The sequence below is a fragment of the Salvelinus alpinus genome, chromosome 2 (assembly GCF_045679555.1).
Source record: "Salvelinus alpinus chromosome 2, SLU_Salpinus.1, whole genome shotgun sequence".
Lineage (NCBI taxonomy): Eukaryota > Metazoa > Chordata > Actinopteri > Salmoniformes > Salmonidae > Salvelinus > Salvelinus alpinus.
In genome coordinates this window covers 21,874,590-21,902,068 of record NC_092087.1, presented here as the reverse complement: position 1 = coordinate 21,902,068, position 27,479 = coordinate 21,874,590, and the positions used below count along the sequence as shown (strand labels likewise).

At 42.7% G+C, this 27,479-nt stretch overlaps 1 protein-coding gene across 1 annotated transcript in view; it reads left to right on the top strand.

Annotated features, from left to right (window-relative positions):
* The window catches only part of LOC139556364 (caM kinase-like vesicle-associated protein), an 82,967-nt gene that overhangs the window by 45,664 nt on the left and 9,824 nt on the right, over positions 1 to 27,479 (top strand). Inside the window, exons 2-4 of the mRNA XM_071370258.1 lie at positions 24,300 to 24,407; positions 24,702 to 24,833; positions 26,912 to 26,986. Of these exons, the coding sequence (XP_071226359.1) occupies positions 24,313 to 24,407; positions 24,702 to 24,833; positions 26,912 to 26,986 (302 nt within the window). The 5' untranslated portion in view covers positions 24,300 to 24,312. The remainder of the gene's footprint in view (positions 1 to 24,299; positions 24,408 to 24,701; positions 24,834 to 26,911; positions 26,987 to 27,479) is intronic.

The window sequence follows — 27,479 nt, the reverse complement described above, 5'->3', positions numbered from 1 at the left end:
TGGAGATTCAGTGAATAAAATAAAAATCTCATTGATTTATCAAGACCAGTCCCCATGCTTGTATGAGAGCAGCGTGAAATGGTGCTGAAATAGTTGACCACACGCGGGTAGGCTATTGCTTCAAATCCTATTATAATAATTGTAGGACTTTGGGAGTTTCAGTAATCAACAATTAGTTGCTTCATTAGCCTACTTTATTCCAATATTTAGGTCATGGTAACCATTCAGATCAGAATATTTAATAATTTCTGCACTCTGAATTCATATTCATTATGTAAATAGGCCCATGTGCACCTTGATATTGGAGACGGAGGCGGGAAGACCCGGTTCACCAGCAACCCCCGATCCCCTTTGGACATGGCTGTGCCTAACGGCGAAAGGGGGTGCGCCATGCAGCTGTGCCTAACGGGAAAAGTGGGTGCGCCATGCGGCCCTGCCTAATTGGGAAAGGGGGGATGGAGCCGGTAGGGCGCAACCCAGGCGACATGGAGATGCGGGGAACCGAGCTGGAGCGAGAGCCAAAGCCACCCTCCCGACCCAGAAACCCGCGCCGAGGAAAGGGAGAAGCGGAGGACGTGGGCCCCCTACCCTACCCAGTCCTCAGAGAGTCATAGATACTCCCGCCATTTACCTGTACTTCATTGGTCTGTTTCACTTGATGGCCCTCCGATCTGCACTTGTTAGATGGCCTTCCGACCTGCAACCGTTTTCTACGGTTATATATGTGTTCTCTTTCTTGTAGTGTATCTTATTGCCCATTTTACTATCGTCCTGGGCTTATAGATCGAGTCAATCCTTCATCAGATGAACCGCAATATGTCGGTTAAAGCGATTTAATTAGTGAATGCATTTGAAAGTTTTTAATATTGTGATAGTGAAGAGCAAAATTCCTCTCAAGATAATTAACAATACAGTTACACAAACTGGTAAGCTAATCACACAATTGTACAACAATTTTCACACCTACAGTAGCCGGGCTATTAAACTAATCGTTGGATAACAGATTGGCTCTCGGAACTCATTAACACGCGTTACTGTGTGTGTTTCGATAGTCTCTCTTTCTCTCTCTCTCTCTCTCTCTCTCTCTCTCTCTCTCTCTCTCTCTCTCTCTCTCTCTCTCTCTCTCTCTCTCTCTCTCTCTCTCTCTCTCTCTCTCTCTCTCTCTCACACACACACACACTTGCTGTCTTGACCTCTGAATGCTCTGTGGTGGAATTATTTTAATCAAAAGGAGAGACTTTTAGATTTCTTCAAAACAATCAAACTTTATTTTTTTATTACTGCGGTAATGGAGCTGGTCGGCAATCACCCCTGGAGGTGATCACTGAGAACTCAACGAGCTGGTTTGAGCCACAGAATTGTATTGCAAAGTCCATCCTCCTTCAGTCTACATGACACACAACAGATGTATGGAATGGGTCACAAGGTTAAGATTTGTATGAAAGATACTTATAATTCACAGCAGACAGTATCTGCTGTAAAAACAGGTCTCATTATGTAGAGACCAGTGTCTGGCCTCCCAACTCCATACTGGAGCCATCTCTCCCTGGTACCGTATAGAACAGAAACATTAACTCATGTTCTGGAATGCGGTATCCCCAAAGACATTGTAAATTTCCTGTCAGTGTTATCTCCCAAAGGCCCACTTTCAGTTCAAACGGACACAATAGAGTTATAAGAACCCTCTATTCTGTTGCATAAAGCAACCATTTGATGCAATAAAAGTATTATAACATAATATTGTAATTTCCGCCATAGCTCGGCTAGGAAAAGCCAACTAACATTTACTCCTAAGGTGCTGACCGGTTGCACCCTCTATAACCACTGTTTATATTATTTGACCCTGCTGGTCATCATTTTTACATTTTTACATCACTCTAATCACAGTCAGAAGACAGTTGAAGAAACTTGAGTTGACATATGGAAAGGCTCTGTAAGACATATTTTTTATATTAATATATATATATATATATATACAGTTGAAGTCGGAAGTTTACATACACCTTAGCCAAATACATTTAAACTAAGTTTTTGCTTCAATATATCCACATAATTTTCATTCCTAATGATGTCATCTATTTTGTGAAGTGCACCAGTCCATCCTGCAGCAAAGCACCCCAACAACATGTTGCTGCCACCCCCGTGCTTCACGGTTGGGATGGTGTTCTTCGGCTTGCAAGCCTCCCCCTTTTTCCTCCAAACATAACGATGGTCATTATGGCCAAACAGTTATATTTTTATTTCATCAGACCAGAGGACATTTCTCCAAAAAGTATGATCTTTGTCCCCATGTGCATTTGCAAACCGGAGTCTGGGTTTTTTATGGCGGTTTTGGAGCAGTGGCTTATTCCTTGCTGAGCGGACTTTCAGGTTATGTCGATATAGGACTCTTGTATCTGTTTCCTCCAGCATCTTCACAAGGTCCTTTGCTGTTGTGCTGTTGTTCCTAATCTCAGCTCGTTACATGTATAAAAGACACCTGGGAGCCAGAAATCTTTCTGATTGAGAGGGGGTCAAATACTTATTTCCCTCATTAAAATGCAAATCAATATATAACATTTTTGACATACGTTTTTCTGGATTTTGTTGTTGTTATTCTGTCTCTCACTGTTCAAATAAATCTACCATTAAAATTATAGACTGATCATTTCTTTGTCAGTGGGCAAACGTACAAAATCAGCAGGGGATCAAATACTTTTTTCCCTCACTGTATATATATATAATATATTATATATTTTTTTACATTTAACCTTTTTTTAACTAGGCAAGTCAGTTAAGAATAAATTCTTATTTACAATGACGGCCTACCCCAGCAAAACCCAGATGGCGCTGGGCCAATTGTGCGCAGCCCTATGGGACTCCCAATCACAGCCAGATGTGATACAGCGTGGATTCAAACCAGGGACTGTAGTGATGCCTCTTGCACTGAGATGCAGTTCCTTAGACTGCTGCGCCACTCGGGAGCCATGATCAATATTTATATTTATTTTTTGTCCAGCCCTTTGTCCACTGATCTCCACTGATGGTTGTCGACATGGTTGTATTCTCTGCAAAAACAGACGTTTTTAGTACACAATTATCAATTTTATTAGACAGTATGCCTACACATGATAGGCTATATAAATTTTTTGAAACCAAACACCTTTAGTTTTGGTGATCCTCTCAGCTCTGGCTCAATTTCAAGTCCACTGGTGGTTACAGTCCTAACCTTGGAACGGGCCGCACCATAGAAAGGAGCTAGCTTGATGAAAACTATGTCTGTAAGCCGAAAAAGGGTCTGCTCGGACCAAAACACACTGCCGCCCGGGTTTACATTGCAAATGAGGGCATAAACTGGGTCCAGACGCTAGCAGAGTAAGCAGACCTTTATATAGTAAAATAAAGGTTAAATAAAAGACCTACAACACCTACGGTAGGCCTACAGTATATCTACAACAACAAAAAATAATCTCTACATGTAGGTCTCCTGATTTAAACCCGATCGAACTTGTTTGGCATCAACTGAAAACATTAATCCGTAACTCTGCCATCAAGATGTTTTAGCTAGAGAAATTGACGAGACAATTCTCCCACTAACCTCCTTCTTGGCAAGAGTCTATGGTCCTGCTAATAGCCCATAATGGGTGGATGGATGGCTTCTTTTGTATTCCAATGTATTGAATGAATGTATTAGTTACTGTCTAATATATTCAAAATGAGCGGCTATAATCTGAATAAAGGGAAAAAGGCTATTCTTGAACATGGGGGGAGACAATAGGCACTTTTAAGATTGTCTGGCTTGCCATTACAAATAAAATGTAATATTTTTTGATTATATAATTTAAACAGGTCGCTCTCCGCCTGACTTTTTGGTTAAACGCTCTTCACAGACCGTGCTTATTTGAGACCAAAACTATCGCTCAATTGTGGAGTCGTGCCTTTTATAATCACTTAAATGTTCTATTTTTCACTTCTAGACTATCAGAAAGAATGTTGGTACTTATTTATTTTGATCCGAAGCCATGAATGAGTGAGTCACAGCTTTATGTACGTAGGTGCCGAGGCTATATGACTGTGCCATCAACTTGATTGTTAGAAACATCACTTGCTGCTTATATTCAGTCAACACGTATCGTAAGAATATCATGGAATATAATTGAACATTGTCTATGTGAATTTGGTTGGGTCGCCCAAAAAAGTTACATATTGCCACTAAGTGTTTTCTCCAATTTATGCTTTGGCTACCATTACGAGTATAGGACGAGTCAACAATATTATTTGTGTATGAGTTACAGTAACAGAATTTTACTGGACAGTTACTTTAAGGCATACATATTTGGAGGTGCAGTAATGAGGCAGTGTGTTGATGCTGCAGAATTTTGTTCTTCCCCAGCGAGCCTTTTAAAGGAAGCAATGCCATAGAATTCACTACTTGAGTAAATTAATGCGGTTTTGTAACAACTGTGGCAGCCCAGGGAGTCAGGTGAAACACAAGATGTTCTTTATTAAAGGTTGGGGAGAACAGGGAGGGGAGAAACACAACTGAAAGGCCTCTCAGGTAACGGGTCGGTCACTGTGTCAAGCGTGGCGGCTTCTCGGACCACCTGTGTTAATGAACAAAAACAAGAGAGAGAATGCAATGTTTCAATACTTGCTCTCAACTTGCGTCGGGTTTTGTACTGCCCGGGAATGTGTCCTCTTCCTTTGGGGGCAAAGAAAAGGAATAGAGAGAGAGAGAGACAGGTGAGTCAAACATAGCCTAGTATCTTCTTTGGCGTCTGATCGAGGTGCTTCTCATACTTACTCCGGTTCTTCTGAGGTCTATACGTATCCTCTGCCTGTCTACCCAAGCGCCCGAGTGACTGCACCTCTACTTATACCCATTTGGGGTAATGAGGGACAGGTGGGACCAATTCCAGGTGCCAATTGGTTGCAGCACCTGGACTGGGTAGTATTGGTGTTGAATCAGGTCATCTACAAGTGTCTGCTAGGTAAAGCTCCGCCTTATCTCAGCTCACTGGTCACCATAGCAGCACCCACCCATAGCACGTGCTCCAGCAGGTATATCTGGTCACCCCCAAAGCCAATTCTTCCTTTGGCCGCCTCTCCTTCCAGTTCTCTGCTGCCAATGACTGGAACGAACTGCAAAAATCTCTGAAGCTGAAGACTATTACCTCCCTCACTAGCTTTAAGCACCAGCTGTCAGAGCAGCTCACAGATCACTGCACCTGCACATAGCTCATCTGTAATTAGCCCATCCAATCTACCTCATCCCCATACTGTATTTATTTATTTATCTTGCTCCTTTGCACCCCAGTATCTCTACTTGCACATTCATCTTCTGCACACCCTACCATTCCAGTGTTTAATTGCTATGTTGTAATTACTTTGCCACCATGGTCTATTTATTTCCTTACCTCTCTTATCCTACCTCATTTGTACATGCTGTATATAGATTTTTCTACTGTATTATTGATTGTATGTTTGTTTATTCCATGTGTAACTCTGTGTTGTTGTATGTGTCAAACTGCTTTGCTTTATCTTGGCCAGGTCGCAGTTGCAAATGAGAACTTGTTCTCAACTAGCCTACCTGGTTAAATAAAGGTGAAATAAAAAATAAAAAAATTCACCAGCTCCAGTTGGTGCCTGTAGAGCTGTCCATGGTGCTGACTCGACTTGGCCTCTCTAGCCCTCTGGAGCTGACCAAGGTCCTGCTCCTTCCTTCGTAGCTCCCTGCTGGCCGCCGGGTTGCCACAATACTAAAAAATAACCCCTAACCTATGTACAGTGGGGGTCCGAAATGATTGACACCCTTGATAAAGATGACCAAAAATTACTGTACAAAATAAATCATTTAAATAATGAGCTATAATGTATGCAAAAAATGGGGACATTCTATTATTTTATACTAATACAATTGCTCGGAGAAAGAGATTTTGTTTCACAAGTAATATTTATTTTTCTCAAAAAGGTAGGGGTAAAAATTATTGACACTCCTGTTTTCAATACCTTTCAGTATCTCACCTTGCAAGGATAACGGCACTGAGCCTTTTTCTAAAATGTTTTATGAGTTGAAGAACACATTGGGATCTTAGACCATTCGTCCATACAAAATCCTTCCAGATACTTGATACCCTTCATTATGGACTGCCCTCTTCATTTCACACCACAGGTTTTCCACCATATTATACAGTAGGTATGGGGTTCTTCAATGCCAAACCCACCACTGGTGTGTGTTGCCAAATAGCTCTATGATTGTTCTTCTGGAAGGTTCCCCCATCTCCACAGAGGAACTCTGGAGCTCTGTCAGAGTGACCATCAGGTTCTTGGTCCCCTCCTTGACCCTTGGTCCTTGGCCCTTATCCCCCAATTGCTCAATTTGGCCGGGTGGACAGCTCTAGGAAGAGTCCTTCGACCTCATGGCTTTGTTTTTGCTCTGACATGCACTGTCATCTGTGGGACCTTATATAGACAGGTGTGTGCCTTTCCAAATCTTGTCCAATCAATTGAATTTACCACAATCAAGTTGTAGAAACATCTCAAGGATGATCAATGGAAACAGGATGCACCTGAGCTCAAATTCGAGTCTCATAGCAAAGGGTCTGAGTACTTATGTAAAAAAAGGTATTTCTGTTTTTTTATTTAAAAAAAATTTGCAAACATTTCTGAAAACCTGTTTTCACTTTGTCATTATGCGGTATTGTGTCTAGATTGATTAGAATATTTTTGTTATTTAATCCATTTTAGAATAAGGCGGTAACGTAATAAAATGTAGAAAAAGGGAAGTGGTCTGAATACTTTCCGAATATAGTGTATACTGCACTTGATTAACATCCCTGTTTTCAAGTGTTACACTGCAAAATGACTGCAGCAAAAAAAACTGTTATTTTGGACGCAGTATTTGCAGCATACTGCATTTATACTGTACTCACTACAGTTATACTGCAGTGTACTGCAGATATACTGCTCTCTGACTGCAATATTTTTCGTAAGGGCATCTCAGTCTCCAGACTTGAAACCCATTAAAACCTGTGGTTTGAATTGAAGAAGACAGCCCATAAGCACAGATGAAGAATATCAAGGATCTGGAAGGATTCCCCCCAATATGTTCTCCAACTCATAAAACATTTTAGAAAAAGGCTCATTGCCGTTATCCTTGCAAGATGAGGTATTGAAAGGTATTGAAAACAGGGGTGTTAATCATTTTGACCCCTAACGTTTTGAGAAAGAAAGTATTACTTTCTCTGAGCAATTTCTCTGAGCAATTGTTTTAGTGTAAAATAATTTCAAATGTTTGGGGGAGCATACAATGTACTTTAAATTAGTATTTGAATGATTTACTTCATACAGTCCTTTTTACTCAACTTTATCAGGGGTGTCAAAAATTTTCGACCCCACTGTATATAAGGGCTTGTTTCCTCCCTTACCCATATAAAGGCTTCAAAGTTGACTACTTTCATTGTGTTCTTTCTAGTTATATTCAATTTCATGAAAAAACATTCAGCGAACAATTACATGATAGATTTGGACTAATGACCTCTGTCGATGGGGAAGTGGATGCCAGGCACTGTATCTAGACCTTGATTTATAAAATCACAATATCTCATCTACTGTACTGTACACAAGCTGAGTGCTAATTAATTATTTGGGCCCTCCTTTCATCCATAAAAGTTCACTTTGAATCAGAGACAGCCTTGGCGTAATGGGACTTTTTACTGTTATACAACCTTGCTGGGAAACGTTCATTAGCATATCTGCATGCAAGGCGGCTTTACTCTTCACAGCCTAATAGCTGCAAATGCAATAATTCACTTTTTTATTGCCTTTTGTAAACATACATTAGATTTAACATATTCATTGGTGTTATCACATCTGTCAGGGCAACTTTCATTTCATCTGATAGGAATTTAAAGGTGTTTAATTAAGAAACCCCTGCAGTTCTGATTTTCTCTGCCTCAGTAAGGTTGCAGGGAAGGTGGGTGAGGCCCCTACCTCATATGTTATACAGGGTTAGAGAAATAGGCTATGGAAATAGTATACTACTGTATTGAAAGAGTGTACTGTATGGATGTTGTCCACATTGTGTACAGTTCTGTAATTGGTTGTTTTGTCGCCATACTCTTGCTAGTAGTGCACTTATTCAAGAGCAAGGGAAAAGGAAAGATGGATACCTCGTCAGTTGTACAACTGAATGCATTCAACTGAAATGTGTCTTCCGCATTTAACCCAACCCCTCGGCGCCTGGAGTACAGTGGGTTAACTGCCTTGCTCAAGTCACAAGGAATGCGACTAAACACACAAAACATCTCAGGGAGTATAAAGAGTCAATCCAGAATATGCCTTAAATGTGAGTCTTAAAATATTATGCCCTTTTTGTTTACTTCTTTATGGCTAGTTGCAGCATTTCATTTCAAAGTGTTTCCCGGGGGCGACCTTTGGCTGGGTCTGCTTTGCCTCTGACAGCACTGACATTCAGCCCACACTTAACCAGCCAAACAGCCCCTAGACTGGTCCTCTCCTCCGTACTGCCAAGCCTCGCACTGAGAAAACAACACACAATTCTCCAGCCTGTCTCCACAGTGGCAATTTTCCTGCAATTATCACACGTTGCTCGTTAATCCAAAAGCCAATACAGTAACATCTCTTCAATTTTCTCTAGACTCCTCTGTACTTATTGCCTGTTTGCATGTTTTCTGCCATCTTCTTTGTATTTCAAGTTGCTAGTACTGGAACGAACAAGTCAGGTTTGCTCACTATAACAATCCCTCTTCAAAGTCACCCTCAACAGCACAGCATATATTTTGAAGTCATGGTTAGGTTGAGTGAAATGGTGTAATAACATGCCAAGTCCTCAAAGCCTTTATTTTCAGTGATCCTCTCTCTCATCCGAGTGTAAGACAGTAAAAGGCAAACATTAGAACATCAGCATCCTTCTGACACCAGTCTTTCCTCAGCCAATACAGTTGTCGTCCTGCCCCTCCATATTGACCGTATCATAGTCACTTAACTGCAGGGTGGGAGAGACACATTTATAGCCATCCTACCTCTGCAGCAATCCCCAGAAGTCAGGACGGATAAAATACATTAATGTTAGGGATGCTCATTTTGGAATGGTGCAAGAAAGAGGTATAGAGGGAGAAAAAAAGAGAGCGAGTGCTTTCAGACAGCAATGCAACAATTGCACACACTTCCTCCATTGCATTAGAGAGAGAAATAGAGTTAGAGACATAGAGAAATGATATCGAGAAAAAGAGTGAGAAAGAAAAGTAAACAACAAAGTCTCAGCAGAGACATTTCATGGTGGGATTAGGCAGGATGACAGTTCTCTTCTGTAGGTAAAGCTTACCAACCCAGACAGATACCACTCATTTCTCCATTGCATTCGTCATACCGCCAGGTAAAATAATCCCCTTTACTGCAGTGTTTAATCAGTGTGTTTAACTTAATCCCAGCTTTATCCCATCACAAGAGGTAAGGGAGTTTCACAACGATTTCAATTGACATGAGAGAAATCTAATTTGCTCATCACCTTGCCTCATCGGAAAAAGTATGCTGCATCTAAAAATCCTGGCTCTTTGTCCTTATCCATTTTCCTTCTCATAATTCATTGCTGTGTCTGCAGAAAATCAGTGATATAGAAGGCCGCCCCCGGCAGGGCTACTGGCTGTGTGAGGGTCACACTGCCAAATGCTGTAAAGCATTTCACACAATCTCTTCACCCCATTGGAAGATTACAGTAGAAACACAGGATGATACTGCTCGACTTATGCGAATGGTGATTACACTGTCATTGCATACTTGATATCACTGCCTTGTGCCTCTGGTCTCTAAGTGAATGAATCAATTATATGCGATAAGCAGCTTAAAGTGTGTACTTTAGGTTATTTCTCAGCCTTTTTGTTCAGAGAATCTAAGAATAAGTACTAAACTCAGCAAAAAAAGAAACATCCATTCTTCAGGACCCTGTCTTTCAAAGATAATTTGTAAAAATCAAAATAACTTCACAGATCTTCATTGTAAAGGGTTTAAATACTGTTTCCCATGCTTGTTCAATGAACCATAAACTATTAATATTAATGAACATGCACCTGTGGAACGGTCGTTAAGACACGAACAGCTTAGACGGTAGGCAGTTAAGGTCACAGTTATGAAAACTTAGGACACTAAAGAGGCCTTACTACTGACTTACTACTGAAAAACACCAAAAGAATGGGCCCCTGCTCATCTGCGTGACCGTACCTTAGGCATGCTGCAAGGAGGCATGAGGACTGCAGATGTGGCCAGGGCAATAAATTGCAATGTCCGTACTGTGATTGCAATGTCCGTACGCCTAAGACAGCGCTACAGGGAGACAGGACGGACAGCTGATCGTCCTCGCAGTGGCAGACCACGTGTAACAACACCTGCACAGGATCAGTACATCCGAACATCACACCTGCGGGACAGGTACAGGATGGCAACAACAAATGCCCGAGTTACACCAGGAATGCACAATCCCTCCATCAGTGCTCAGACTGTCCGCAATAGGCTGAGAGAGGCTGGACTGAGGGCTTGTAGGCCTGTTGTAAGGCAGGTCCTCACCAGACATCACCGGCAACAGCGTCACCTATGGGCACAAACCCACCGTCGCTGGACCAGACAGGACTGGCAAAAAGTGCTCTTCACTGATGAGTCGCAGTATTGTCTCACCAGGGGTGATGGTTGGATTTGCGTTTATCGTCGAAGGAATGAGCCTTACACCGAGGCCAGAGTACACCGTACTATGGAGCGGGATCAATTTGGAGGTGGAGGGTCCGTCATGGTTTGGGGCGGTGTGTCACAGCATCATCGGAATGAGCTTGTTGTCATTGCAGGCAATCTCAATGCTGTGCATTACAGGGACGACATCCTCCTCCCTCATGTGGTATCCTTCCTGCAGGCTCATCCTGACATGACCCTCCAGCATGTCAATGCCACCAGCCATACTGCTCGTTCTGTGCGTGATTTCCTGCAAGACAGGAATGTCAGTGTTCTGCCATGGCCAGCGAAGAGCCCAGATCTCAATCCCATTGAGCATGTCTGGGACCTGTTTTATCGGAGGGTGAGGGCTAGGGCCATTCCCCCCAGAAATGTGTGGGAACTTGCAGGTGCCTTGGTGAAAGAGTGGGGTAACATCTCACATCAATAAATGGTAAATCTGGTGCAGTCCATGAGGATGAGATGCACTGCAGTACCTAATGCAGCTGGTGGCCACACCATATACTGACTGTTACTTTTGATTTTGACCCCCCCTTGTTCAGGGACACATTATTCCATTTCTGTTAGTTACATGTCTGTGGAACTTGTTCAGTTTATGTCTCTGTTGTTGAACCTTGTTATGTTAATTCAAATATTTACACTGTTAAGTTTGCTGATAATAAACACAGTTGACAGTGAGAGGACGTTTTTTGTTGTTGCTGAGTTTATGTACTTTTTCCTCTAATAGACCACTAGTCTAACCAACCCCGTCATCAGAGAGCTGTGTTTCCTCTGCAAGCCTGGTCTCATAGACTAAACATAACATTGTAAAAGTAAATCAGGTACACTCAGATTAGTATTACATTTACATTTAAGTCATTTAGCAGACGCTCTTATCCAGAGCGACTTACAAGTTGGTGCATTCACCTTATGATGTCCAGTGGAACAGCCACTTTACAATAGTGCATCTAACTCTAAGGGGGGGGGGGGGGGGTTAGAAGGATTACTTTATCCTATCCTAGGTATTCCTTAAAGAGGTGGGGTTTCAGGTGTCTCCGGAAGGTGGTGATTGATTCCGCTGACCTGGCGTCGTGGGGGAGTTTGTTCCACCATTGGGGTGCCAGAGCAGCGAACAGTTTTGACTGGGCTGAGCGGGAGCTGTACTTCCTCAGAGGTAGGGAGGCGAGCAGGCCAGAGGTGGATGAACGCAGTGCCCTTGTTTGGGTGTAGGGCCTGATCAGAGCCTGAAGGTACGGAGGTGCCGTTCCCCTCACAGCTCCGTAGGCAAGCACCATGGTCTTGTAGCGGATGCGAGCTTCAACTGGAAGCCAGTGGAGAGAGCGGAGGAGCGGGGTGACGTGAGAGAACTTGGGAAGGTTGAACACCAGACAGGCTGCGGCGTTCTGGATGAGTTGTAGGGGTTTAATCGCACAGGCAGGGAGCCCAGCCAACAGCGAGTTGCAGTAATCCAGACGGGAGATGACAAGTGCCTGGATTAGGACCTGCGCCGCTTCCTGTGTGAGGCAGGGTCGTACTCTGCGAATGTTGTAGAGCATGAACCTACAGGAACGGGTCACCGCCTTGATGTTGGTTGAGAACGACAGGGTGTTGTCCAGGATCACGCCAAGGTTCCTAGCGCTCTGGGAGGAGGACACAATGGAGTTGTCAAGCGTGATGGCAAGATCATGGAACGGGCAGTCCTTCCCCGGGAGGAAGAGCAGCTCCGTCTTGCCGAGGTTCAGCTTGAGGTGGTGATCCGTCATCCACACTGATATGTCTGCCAGACATGCAGAGATGCGATTCGCCACCTGGTTATCAGAAGGGGGAAAGGAGAAGATTAATTGTGTGTCGTCTGCATAGCAATGATAGGAGAGACCATGTGAGGATATGACAGAGCCAAGTGACTTGGTGTATAGCGAGAATAGGAGAGGGCCTAGAACAGAGCCCTGGGGGACACCAGTGGTGAGAGCACGTGGTGCGGAGACAGATTCTCGCCACGCCACCTGGTAGGAGCGACCTGTCAGGTAGGACGCAATCCAAGCGTGGGCCGCGCCGGAGATGCCCAACTCGGAGAGGGTGGAGAGGAGGATCTGATGGTTCACAGTATCAAAGGCAGCCGATAGGTCTAGAAGGATGAGAGCAGAGGAGAGAGAGTTAGCTTTAGCAGTGCGGAGCGCCTCCGTGACACAGAGAAGAGCAGTCTCAGTTGAATGACTAGTCTTGAAACCTGACTGATTTGGATCAAGAAGGTCATTCTGAGAGAGATAGCAGGAGAGCTGGCCAAGGACGGCACGTTCAAGAGTTTTGGAGAGAAAAGAAAGAAGGGATACTGGTCTGTAGTTGTTGACATCAGAGGGATCGAGTGTAGGTTTTTTCAGAAGGGGTGCAACTCTCGCTCTCTTGAAGGCGGAAGGGACGTAGCCAGCGGTCAAGGATGAGTTGATGAGCGAGGTGAGGTAGGGGAGAAGGTCTCCGGAAATGGTCTGGAGAAGAGAGGAGGGGATAGGGTCAAGCGGGCAGGTTGTTGGGCGGCCGGCCGTCACAAGACGCGAGATTTCATCTGGGGAGAGAGGGGAGAAAGAGGTCAAAGCACAGGGTAGGGCAGTGTGAGCAGAACCAGCGGTGTCGTTTGACTTAGCAAACGAGGATCGGATGTCGTCGACCTTCTTTTCAAAATGGTTGACGAAGTCATCCGCAGAGAGGGAGGAGGGGGGGGGGGGGAGGATTCAGGAGGGAGGAGAAGGTGGCAAAGAGCTTCCTAGGGTTAGAGGCAGATGCTTGGAATTTAGAGTGGTAGAAAGTGGCTTTAGCAGCAGAGACAGAAGAGGAGAATGTAGAGAGGAGGGAGTGAAAGGATGCCAGGTCCGCAGGGAGGCGAGTTTTCCTCCATTTCCGCTCGGCTGCCCGGAGCCCTGTTCTGTGAGCTCGCAATGAGTCATCGAGCCACGGAGCAGGAGGGGAGGACCGAGCCGGCCTGGAGGATAGGGGACATAGAGAGTCAAAGGATGCAGAAAGGGAGGAGAGGAGGGTTGAGGAGGCAGAATCAGGAGATAGGTTGGAGAAGGTTTGAGCAGAGGGAAGAGATGATAGGATGGAAGAGGAGAGAGTAGCGGGGGAGAGAGAGCGAAGGTTGGGACGGCGCGATACCATCCGAGTAGGGGCAGTGTGGGAAGTGTTAGATGAGAGCGAGAGGGAAAAGGATACAAGGTAGTGGTCGGAGACTTGGAGGGGAGTTGCAATGAGATTAGTGGAAGAACAGCATCTAGTAAAGATGAGGTCAAGCGTATTGCCTGCCTTGTGAGTAGGGGGGGAAGGTGAGAGGGTGAGGTCAAAAGAGGAGAGGAGTGGAAAGAAGGAGGCAGAGAGGAATGAGTCAAAGGTAGACGTGGGGAGGTTAAAGTCACCCAGAACTGTGAGAGGTGAGCCATCCTCAGGAAAGGAGCTTATCAAGGCGTCAAGCTCATTGATGAACTCTCCAAGGGAACCTGGGGGGCGATAAATGATAAGGATGTTAAGCTTGAAAGGGCTGGTAACTGTGACAGCATGGAATTCAAAGGAGGCGATAGACAGATGGGTCAGGGGAGAAAGAGAGAATGTCCACTTGGGGGAGATGAGGATCCCAGTGCCACCACCCCGCTGACCAGAAGCTCTCGGGGTGTGCGAGAACACGTGGGCAGACGAGGAGAGAGCGGTAGGAGTAGCAGTGTTATCTGTGGTAATCCATGTTTCCGTCAGTGCCAAGAAGTCGAGGGACTGGAGGGAAGCATAGGCTGAGATGAACTCTGCCTTGTTGGCCGCAGATCGGCAGTTCCAGAGGCTGCCGGAGACCTGGAACTCCACGTGGGTCGTGCGCGCTGGGACCACCAGGCAGCGGCCACGCGGTGTGAAGCGTTTGTGTGGTCTGTGCAGAGAGGAGAGAAGAGGGATAGACAGACACATAGTTGACAGGCTACAGAAGAGGCTATGCTAATGCAAAGGAGATTGGAATGACAAGTGGACTACACGTCTCGAATGTTCAGAAAGTTAAACTTACGTTGCAAGAAATCTTATTGACTAAAATGATACAGTGCTGCTGAAGTAGGCTAGCTAGCAGTGGCTGCGTTGTTGACTTAGTTTGAAAGTGTAGCTGGCTAGGTAGCCTCGGTAACTGGCTAGGTAACCTAGACAATTACTCAAAACTACACAATTATCTTGACAGCAAAGACAACTATGTAGCTAGCTAACACTACACTAACCAAGTCGTTCCGTTGTAATGTAATGTAAATGTAATAGTCTCTACAGTGCTGCTATTCGGTAGACGGTGGCTAGCTGGCTAGCTGCTGGCTAGCTAGCAGTGTTTCCTACGTTAAGAGGGACGACAAATAGCTGGCTAGCTAACTTCGGTAAATTACGATAATTACTCTAAACTAAACTACACACTCTAAACTACACAATTATCTCGGATACGAAGACAGCAAAGACAACTATGTAGCTAGCTAACACTACGGTAATCAAGTCGTTCCGTTGAATGTAATAGTTTCTACAGTGCTGCTATTCGGTAGACGTTGGCTAGCTGGCTAGCTGCTGGCTAGCTGCTGGCTAGCTAGCAGTGTTTCCTACGTTAAGAGGGACGACAAATAGCTGGCTAGCTAACCTCGGTAAATTACGAAGACAGCAAAGACAACTATGTAGCTAGCTAACACTACACTAATCAAGTCGCTCCGTTGAATGTAATAGTTTCTACAGTGCTGCTATTCGGTAGACGGTGGACGTTGGCTAGCTGGCTAGCTGCTGGCCAGATAGCAGTGTTGACTACGTTAGGACGACGAATTACGATAATTACAATAATTACGATAAACTACACAATTATCTTTGATACAAAGACGGCTATGTAGCTAGCTAAAAAGAATTGCTAAGATCAGACAAATCAAACCGTTGTACTATAATGAAATGTAATGAAAAGTAATACTACCAGCGGCGCGAAGTGTGAAATGCGACCGCTCGCTCCAACCCGGAAGTGCTAGTATGATATGTTATATTTGGTATGGTTACGTACTGTAAAACAGATGGTTACTTTAGACAAAAACGAAAGTAGGGTGGTTGGTCGGGGTGGATGTGGGCGTATAACGCGAATGTCTAGCAACCCAAAGGTTGCAAGTTTGATTCTCATCACAGACAACTTTAGCATTTTAGCCAATTAGCAACTTTTCAACTACTTACTACTTTTTTATCTACTTTGCAACTACTTAGCATGTTAGCTAACCCTTCCCCTAGCCTAGCTAACATTTGCCAGCTAGCTAATGTTAACCACCTAGCTAGAATTCGTAACATATCCTCTACTTCATCACCCTCCCGGATCCGGGATCCTCCTCATCAGAAAAGCTGACTAGCATAGCCTAGCATAGCGCCACAAGTAAATAATAGCATATAAATATCATGAAATTACAAGTCCAATACAGCAAATGAAAGATAAACATCTTGTGAATCCAGCCATCATTTCCGATTTTTAAAATGTTTTACAGCGAAAACACAATATGTATTTCTATTAGCTAACCACAATAGCCAAACACACAACCGCATATTTTCACCATGTTTCCACCGCATAGGTAGCTTTCACAAAACCGACAAAATAGAGATAAAATTAATCACTAACCTTCATCAGATGACATCAGATGAACAACTTCATCAGATGACAGTCTTATAACATGTTATACAATACATTTATGTTTTGTTCGAAAATGTGCATATTTGAGGTATAAATCATAGTTTTACATTGCAGCCACCATCAAAAAGAGCACCAAAGCAGCCAGAATAATTACAGAGAGCAACGTGAAATACATAAATACTCATCATAAAACATTTATGAAAAATACATGGTGTACAGCAAATGAAAGATAAACATCTTGTGAATCCAGCCAATATTTCCGATTTTTTAAGTGTTTTACAGCGAAAACACAATATAGAATTATATTAGCTTACCACAATAGCCAAACACACAAAGGCATTTATTCACCGCAAAGGTAGCTTTCGCAAAAACCAGCAATAGATATAAAATTAATCACTAACCTTTGGACAACTTCATCAGATGACAGTCTTATAACATCATGTTATACAATACATTTATGTTTTGTTCGAAAATTTGCATATTTAGAGCTGCAAATCGTGGTTATACATTGTGAATACGTAGCAACAATTCCCCAGAATGTCCGGAGATATTTTGGACACTCACCTAATCTGACCAAAGAACTCATCATAAACTTTACATAAAAATACTTGTTGTATGGCAAATGAAAGATACACTGGTTCTTAATGCAACCGCTGTGTTAGATTTTTTTAAATAACTTTACCACAACATACAGCTTGGGTTATTGTGAGACAGCGCTCACCAACACGGCGGAGAATAGGCATCAACATATTACACAGAAATACGAAATAACATCATAAATGTTGTCTTACTTTTGCTGAGCTTCCATCAGAATGTTGTACAAGGAGTCCTATTTCCAGAATAAATCGTTGTTTGGTTTTAGAATGTCCATTTCTTCTGTCGAATTAGCAACCTTGGCTAGCATTGTGGCGCGAACATTCCCATCATCTCTTGGCGCAAAGAACGGAAAATTCCAAAAGTCCCATTAAACGTTGAATAAACTGATAAAACTCGGTTGAAAAAACCTACTTTATGATGTTTTTCTCATATGTATCAAATAAAATCAGAGCCGGAGATATTCGCCGTGTATACCGAACGCTTTTCAGATGACAATGTCGAGGTCCCCCGCGCGACGTCGAAGACAAAGAAAATACCGGACCTATCACTCCAAAAGCTCTTATTCGGCCTCAGATCAAGCTAGACACCCCATTCAACCTTCCACTGCCTGTTGACATCTAGTGGAAGGCGTATGAAGTGCATACATATCGATAAATTAAAGCCAGTTGAATAGGCAGGCCCTGAAACAGAGCCTCGTTTTCAGATTTTTCACTTCCTGTATGGAAGTTTGCTGCCAAAGGAGTTCTGTTTTACTCACAGATATAATTCAAACAGTTTTAGAAACTTCAGAGTGTTTTCTATCCAATAGTAATAATAATATGCATATTGTATGATCTAGAACAGAGTACGAGGCCGTTTAATTTGGGCACGATTTTTTCCAAAGTGAAAACAGCGCCCCCCTATTGACAAGAAGATATCATACATTTGGCAAATTCATAACATACAGTACATTTTGCGAATTAGTAAGATATTGTACGTTTTCACATTTATAACATATAGTATGAATTGGAATTCATAACATATTATACAAAATGAGTGATGGACATCCACAAATTAATACATACCATACAAAATGTAGCATATCATACTAAATGGAGTGTCTCAGATTTACATACAGAATAATATGAAATGCTCTGAAACCAGGTTGCCTCCACAGTTCGATATCAAATAAATATCATTCTCTGTGAACCTGTGTGTTGAGTGACTTCAGAGTGACAGAGTAGAAAGCTAATCGGCGGTTCTGTGTAAAAGTCAACCTGAGCATGCACAAGTAAAGTGAGTCTGAAGCCATGTTCATAATTATCCTTAAAGTCTATATGTTGGAGGTCAGGCTTTGTATGAAAAGTTTAAATAGGAAATTGCTGGAATTTTGACCAATAAAGGGTAGGTGGCCAAGTCCCCAAAAAGGGTTTTCAGTCAATCATATTTCATGGCTTTTAGAAAGGGCTCACATAGCTTTTTTCCCACTCACAGCTGTCTCCCAGTGTTACTTATGAAGATGAGATTACAGGGTAGCAATACAGACCAAATTGTAGTGTCTTGAGTTTTGTTTGCGTGTTCTACAGTCTTGTAAAGATAGGGACTGGGACAGGTAATGTATCATCCATAACGTATTTTGGGGGGGGGAAGTTGTTATAAAACATTCACTTTCATCAAAGTTTTATATGGTATATAATTGGTTTTGTTATTTTCATTGTCAGTATCCTTTTTCAGCATTATGATATCCGTAACATTCATAACGCTTGTAGATGTGATGGATATTGATGTATCATATCTTAGCTTCAGAAGCTTGTGCATTCACCACCATTGTTCTGGGATGTATTCTTCAGACTTTTACTGAAGCAATTCATTGTTGATATCTTGAAAATGATGTGTTTTAGCTAAGATTCTCTTGGAATATACAGTATATGCCTAAAGGCATTTCTCATACATGACAGTACTGATTTCTGGATAGAAAGATGAGATGTGTTTTTCAATAATCTGTGAATAGTCCTATAGTGTATTTTTCAATTGAAAGTCCCCCAGAATATTCGGACCTTACCCAGTGTCCAGAAAAATTGTTTGCTAGTATACGCACATGTACAGTATATTGTCTCATTTGCATATCTTGTTATAATATTTCAGAAAAATTGCCGTACAAAACAAGTTTTATATTTGTGTCTTAATTCAATTGGTAAAGGTACATTTTTATATACACAGAGTGTACAAAACATTACGAACACCTTCCTAATATTGAGTTGCACCAATATTGGCTGTATGTCATTTGGGCGGTGGACCATTCTTGATACACACGGGAAACTGTTGAGCATGAAAACCCCAGCTGCGTTGCAGTTCTTGAAACAAACCGGTGCGTCTGGCACCTAATACCATACCCCGTTCAAGGCACTTAAATATTTTGTCTTACCCATTCACCCTCTAAATGGCACACATACACAATCCATGTTTCAATTGTCTCAAGGCTTACAAATCCTTCGTTAACCTGTCTCCTACCCTTCATCTACACTGATTGAAGTGGATTGAACAAGTGACATCAATAATGGATCATAGGTTTCACCTGGATTCACCTAGTCAGTCTATGTCATGGAAAGAGTAGGTGTTCATAATGTTTTGTACACTCAGTGTATATAAAGGGTATGGTTCCTTGTATACTATTCAGGCTCCCTGTAATTATCCAATCCTAAGGTGCTATGCCTTTTGCTGACATTTTAAAAACATTCTAATTGACAACAGATGTGTTATGAATTTGATCAAGACATCTTTCAGATTTGAATGTCGTTTTCAGACTCTGTAACATCAATAACGGAGGGTGTAACATCCATGACGGATGTTTTTCCCCTCTAAAGTAATAATGGAAAAGACAATCTTTTCAAAATGATCATTTTTGTGTTCAGCTAAGCCTTTCCTTCGAAATGACAATGCGTATTTTAACTTAAGACTGACAAACTCAAAAATGTGCTAATATGTTCAGTCTCCCCAAAAAGCTTGTCCATTTCATGTAACATCGTAACACTTCTTATTTGCTAAATCTCTCCAACAAGTCAGATTTTTTGGGGATACATTCCCCCTAATGAGTACTATAGACACACACATCAAAAGTTTAATTTATATTTTGTTTGTCCATTCTGTGAGACATTAAAGTTGTGATTTTGCATGCAAATGTAATGTCCGTAATGTTGCAATCGCCCTAATCTGTAATCACTTCCACTTTTAGGATACATGTTTGTTTGCTTAGATCTGTTACTTTAATGGACATTAATTTTACCTTGGCAGCATCCGATAGAACTCATCAGGGCTTTAAAAAAGAGAACCATAACAAACAGGCTTTTATCTCTCTCTCGCTCTGTCTCTGTCTCTCTGTCTGTCTGTCTGTCTGTCTGTCTGTCTGTCTGTCTGTCTGTCTGTCTGTCTGTCTGTCTGTCTGTCTGTCTGTCTGTCTGTCTGTCTGTCTGTCTGTCTGTCTGTCTGTCTGTCTGTCTGTCTGTCTGTCTGTCTGTCTGTCTGTCTGTCTGTCTGTCTGTCTGTCTGTCTGTCTGTCTGTCTGTCTGTCTGTCTGTGTTATAGCCACTTGGGGAAAGACAATTTGATTTTTATTGTATGTGCATTAGTAAAATCCATTTTTTCCTGATGCGTTTGTTAATGGCGAGGCTTGCCAGACCAGCTCTGCTTTATTTTGAATGATGCTCTAGCATGAGTCTATTTCTTTCCCAAGCTGCATTGTCTAATGGAGGGAGGGATCAGGGAAAGGTGAATGCTTTGTCTCGCCTGCACTTCACGACACAAACTCTCTCCTCGCCTGCGCTACACAACACACTGTCCTCACCTGCGCTACACAACAGACTGTCCTCGCCTGCGCTACACAACACACTGTCCTCGCCTGCACTACACAACACACTGTCCTCGCCTGCACTACACGACACAAACTCTCTCCTCGCCTGCGCTGCACAACACACTGTTCTCGCTTGCACTACACGACACACTGTCTTCGCCTGCGCTACACAACAACTGTCCTCGCCTGCACTACACGACATAAACTATCTCCTCGCCTGCGCTACACAACACACTGTCCTCGCCTGCGCTACACAACACACTGTCTTCGCCTGCGCTACACAACAACTGTCCTCGCCTGCACTACACGACATAAACTATCTCCTCGCCTGCGCTACACAACACACTGTCCTCGCCTGCGCTACACAACACACTGTCCTCGCCTGCGCTACACAACACACTGTCCTCGCCTGCGCTACACAACACACTATCCTCGCCTGCGCTACACAACACACTGTCCTCGCCTGCACTACACAACACACTGTCCTCGCCTGCGCTACACAACACACTGTCCTCGCCTGCGCTACACAACACACTGTCCTCGCCTGCACTACACAACACACTGTCCTCGGCTGCGCTACACAACACACTGTCCTCGCCTGTGCTACACAACACACTGTCCTCACCTGTGCTACACAACACACTGTCCTCGCCTGCACTACAAAACACACTGTCCTCGCCTGCGCTACACAACACAAACTCTCTCCTCGGCTGCGCTACACTGTCCTCGCCTGCGCTACACAACACACTGTCCTCGCCTGCACTACACGACACAAACTCTCTCCTCGGCTGCGCTACACAACACACTGTCCTCGCCTGTGCTACACAACACACTGTCCTCGCCTGTGCTACACAACACACTGTCCTCGCCTGCACTACAAAACACACTGTCCTCGCCTGCACTACACGACACAAACTCTATCCTCACCTGTGCTACACAACACAGACTCAACACAGACTCTCTCCTCTCCTGCGCTACACAACACAACACACAATACACTCTCTCCTCGCCTGCAATACACAATACACTCTCTCCTTGCCTGCAATACACAATACACAATACACTCTCTCCTTGCCTGCAATACACAATACACAATACACTCTCTCATTGCCAGCAATACACAATACACAATACACAATACACTCTCTCTTCGCCTGCAATACACAATACACTCTCACGTCGCCTGCGCAACACAACAGACTAGGCCTGGGTGATATGGCCTAAAAATCAAATCTACAATATATTTTTACTATTTTCTATATTGTAGAATAACAATGAAGACATCAAAACTATGAAATAACACATATGGAATCATGTAGTAACCATAAAAGTGTTAAACAAATCAGAATATATTTTAGATTTTAGATTCTTCAAAGTAGCCACCCTTTGCCTTGATGACAGCTTTGCACACTCTTGGCATTCTCTCAACCAGCTTCACCTGGAATGCTTTTCCAACAGTCTTGAAGGAGTGCCCACATATGCTAAGCACTTGTTAGCTGCTTTTCCTTCACTCTGCGGTCCTACTCATCCCAAAACATCTCAATTGGGTTGAAGTCGGGTGATTGTGGAGGCCAGGTCATCTGATGCAGCACTCCATCACTATTTTTCTTGGTCAAATAGCCCTTACACAGCCTGGAGGTGTGTTGGGTCATTGTTCTGTTGAAAAACAAATTATAGTCCCACTAAGCGCAAATCAGATGGAATGGCATATCGCTGCAGAATGCTGTGGTAGACATGCTGGTTAAGTGTGCCTTGAATTCTAAATAAATCACAGACAGTGTCACCAGCAAAGCACCCCACACCATCACACCACCTCCTCCATGCTTCACGGTGGGAACCACACATGCAGAGATCATCCGTTCACTTACACTGCGTCTCACAAAGACACGGCGATTGAAACCAAAAATCTCAAATTTGGACTGATCAGACCAAAAGACAGATTTTCACCGGTCTAATGTCCAATGCTCGTGTTTCTTGGCCCAAGCAAGTCTCTTCTTATTATTGTTGTCCTTTAGTAGTGGTTTCGTTGCAGCAATTCGACCATGAAGGCCTGATTCCTCTGAACAGTTGATTTTGAGATGTGTCTGTTTCTTGAACTCTGTGAAGCATTTATTTGGGCTGCAATTTCTGAGGCTGGTAACGCGAATTAACTTATTCTCTGCAGCAGAGGTAACTCTGGGTCTTCATTTCCTGTGTTGGTCCTCATGAGAGCAAGTTTCTTCATAGCGCTTGATGGTTTTTGCAACTGCACTTGAAGAAACTTTAAAAGTTCTTGAATTCTTCCGGCTTGACTAACCTTCATGTCCTAAAGTAATGATGGACTGTCATTTGAAAAATGAATTTGTGTAATTTCATCTATCTTTTAACAGATAGGGCATTCTTCTGCATACCACCCCTACCTTGTCACAACACAACTGATCAAATGCATTAAGAAGGAAAGAAATTACACAAATTAATTTTCAACAAGGCACACCTGTTAATAATTGAAATGCATTCCAGGGAGCTAGTTGAGAGAATGCAAAGATTTAGCAAAGCTGTCATCAAGGCAAAGGGTTGCTACTTTGAAGAATCTCAAATATAAAATATATTTTGATTTGTTTAACACTTTTTTGGTACTATATGATTCCATGTGTTATTTCATAGTTTTGATTTCTACACTATTATTCTACAATGTAGAAAATAGTAAAAAATAAAGAATAACCCTTGAATGAGTAGGTGTGTCCAAACTTTTGACTGGTACTGTATTAACTCATTCACTTATCCAGATAGATTCTCTCTCCAAAATCAAACATTTGTCAATACACTCCTTTCTTTTCATGACTTCCAAAATAGACTTCCAAAACAACTCTATGGCCCTGTCTTTAAGAGACGATACAATACCCCCCCAAAATAACAAAATAACATGCCAATTAAGCTGTCCATAAACTCCTCTACAGTAAATTTGGATAGGTTGTTCTCCAGTTTCACTCAGTGCTCTTAGAGAGAAGTAGAAGCAGCACTGCGATTAGGTCCATAAATGTCATGCGGAGCCCATAAAGCGCTTTCATTTTTCTCAGTGTCCTCTGGTGTTCTGCTCATAATCTGTCGCTTATCTTCCCTGATTGGAAATACTTCACTTGTTGCTGTGGCAGGCTGGCAGCCTCGCTGATGGAGCACAATGCAGTAGAGTTTCTATTCTCCTGCTCAGCCTCCGTTAGCATTTGGACCCCCCTGTCAGTCAGTTGCCTGCTGCTTTTAAAGTTGAGTCGCCTAGCAGCTCCTTGCATCACGCTCTGCAGCTCATCAAAATGTGGTTTTGTTAATAGAAGATTATCAAAGGCTTGTTACAGTAGCCACGTGAAACAATCGTCTCAAAAGTCGTACCATACTGTCTGCTGGCGTTGGCCAGCAGTCAGTCCCTCTTTCTCGCCACTGGTGCCATGTTTCATGGTTTAGGGATCCTGTTTGATGTGGTGTGTAATAATGTACAGTCATGGTAAATAGCGTGTGACATTCATTACATGATTCCAGGTCTTTCGATCTCTCTCTCTCTTTCAGGGCAAGAGTGGCCATGCCATTTGGCTGTTTAACGCTCGGGGAAAAGAAGGATTACAACAATCCCTCTGAGGTGACTGATAAATATGACCTGGGACAGATTGTTAAATCGTAAGTATGCTGCTAGTGGTCCACCAGACTGAACAAACAGGAAATACAGGAAACCCACCATCAACCCTCTAGTCTGTGTTTTTCCTTTGTGTATGGCACCAGATTATTTGAAAATGTACTAAGTAAAAAATCAATAAGGACAAATGTGTTATTCAAGTCCACCTACAATGTATAGGAAAGCTGTTCCCATAGCCATAGTGATACAATCATAATCAAGGCTTTACTAATTTAGAAACCCATTTACGTTTACTTTGGATGTTTATAAATGTGTGATTTTGTGCATTTCTTTTTCAGGGAGGAGTTCTGTGAGATCTTCAGGGCCAAGGACAAAAACACACTGAAAATGTTTACTTGTAAAAAGTTCTTGAAAAAGGATGGGAGGAAAGTTCGGAAGGCTGCAAAAAATGAGATCCTCATTTTAAAGATGTGAGTTGCTTTAATCAACTTTAAAACTCTGCCATCTGTCATTTTGTGTCTGCGTTCACAAAACTATTCTCTGTAAATGAATTTTGTTTTATAACAGATGGTTTATTATTCCTGTAGGCTATGTGAATGTGTAATCTCTATGAGGAATAAGATGTTTCGTTTCTATACACTTCATCTTTTGAAAGACAGAATGCGCACAGTGGACATCCATTAGAGCGAAGAACAGAGAAATGTCTGTAGCATTTTTTTATGAAAAAGGAAAGCAAACTTCATCCCACTGAATGATCACACTGGGTAGCATTATTTTCTCCAACAGTGTTTATCTCCAACTATCTTTCTCCCATTAGGCTCCTTATTCATCATTCTGTGGCAGCCTCTCTTTCATCACATCTCTCTCCAGTAAAACCAACATTAGCATAACCTGAGCCTTATCAAACAATTTGTTACAGGCAGCAGGGAACTCAAAGAACACAGATGAAAAAGCCAATGTACATAATGGAAGATGAAAGTGTCATTTCTTGAAGGGTTATCTAATACCGTGGAGTCTTTTCTCCCAATATACTAAAGCATGACCTTCATCGGGCTTGCAATTTCAATTGGTTTCTTCAAATTCTCGAACAGGAGGATTTTATTTATTTTCTTGTGGTTGGTGGCCATTACTTTCAGTGACTGGAAAATATACCAGTCTGTCAGTCCAATCCCCTGAAGCACCATTGAAAGCCAGCAGCACACCTACCACATACGGCCAATGGTTTCCATGTTGTCTAACATCTTAAGTGTTACTACACTCTGCATTGTTCATCACCATCAAGCGCTATGATGAAACTGTCTCTCATGAGGACCACCAGAGGAAAGGAAAATCAGAGTTACCTCTGCTGCAGAGGATAAGTTCATTACAGTTACCAGCCTCAGAAATCGGCAATTAACTGCACCTCAGATTGTAACTTACGGAGTTCAATAACAGACACATCTCAAAATCAACTGTTCAGAGGAGACTGCGTGAATCAGGACATGGTCGAATTGCTGCAAGGAAACCACTACTAAAGGACACAATAATAAGAAGAGACTTGCTTGGGCCAAAAACACAAGTAATGGACATTAGAACAATAGAAATCTATCCTTTGATCTGATAACTCCAAATTTGAGATTTTTGGTTCCAACCGCCATGTCTTTGTGAGACGCATTTATTTAGAATTCAAGGCACACTTAACCAGCATGGCTACCACAGCGTTCTGCAGCGATACGTCATCCCTTCTGGTTTGCACTTAGTGGGATTCTAATTTTTTTTTTTAACAGGACGATGACCCAAAACACACCTCCAGGCTGTGTAAGGGCTATTTGACCAAGAAGGAGAGTGATCAGATGACCTGGCCTCCACAATCACCCGACCTCAACCCAATTGAGATGGTTTGGGATGAGTTGCACCGCAGAGTGAAGGAAAAGCAGCCAACAAGTGCTTAGCATATGTGGGAGCTCCTTCAAGACTATTGGGAAAGCATTCCAGGTGAAGCTGGTTGAGAGAATGCCAAGAGTGTGCAATGCTGTCATCAAGGCAAAGGGTGGCTACTTTGAGGAATCAAACATTTGGAGTATATATTTATGTTTTTAATACTTTTTTGATTACTACATGATTCCATATGTGTTATTTCATAGCTTCGATGTCTTCCCTATTATTCTACAATGTAGAAAATAGTAAAAAATAAAGAAAAACCCTTGAATGAGTTGGTTTGTCCAAACTTTTGACTTGTACCGTAATGCCCTCATAAACAGACATTCAACTCATACATGAAGCACAGTACATTATTTATGGGTATACATTTTTCCTCCATTAAGAAGATGTTTAAGCATGCAGATCTCACAGTCCTTTTTTAATTCAATTGATTGTTTACTGATGCATTCTTTCCTGCACATGGATGCCGTTCCTCTCGGCAGGGCTGACTGTTGGAGTGTGTTATTCATGAGTGTTAATGTACTGATATACCGTACTGTATGTGTTTCAATGACGGCACCCCCATCTCTCTCCACCCCTCGCACTCCTTTTGACTCTCCTCTCTCCCCCTGTCGCCTGCTCTATCCAGGGTGAAGCACCCCAATATTCTCCAGCTGGTGGAGGTCTATGAGACCAGAAAAGAGTATTTCCTCTTCCTTGAACTGTGAGTTGAGTTGTCTGATTGGTTGAGATTGCGCTCCTGTCTTTGCAGCAGCAGGAGTCTATGTGTTGATTATGCACTCATGGGGAATGAACTGTAGTAGCCGGAGGCTATGTAGATATGAGCACAGCTCTGAACTCCCCTTCTGCAGCCTTCATTTGGTATTCAGATATTATTCATTTCTGGTTGCTCCATATTCTCATCAGTCTGTGTTCTTGGGGATTTGTTGCATTACCATAGATACATTAAATATATGATACTCATCTCCTCCAGGATTGCATTGATTTGTGGGTCTGTAATTCTGGTCATAAGGTAAACTATCAGAGATCAGAGGAGAATCCAGTGTTGAAATGAATGAAATCATCACATTAAGCAGGTTTGGTGGATTCCATGATTTTGTCGACTCTTAAAGTCTTCGCCCTTGGCGAGGCTGTAATTTCTATGGTAATATATAGTAATGCAATTTTTCAACCATATTTTCACATGTTCAAAGTGT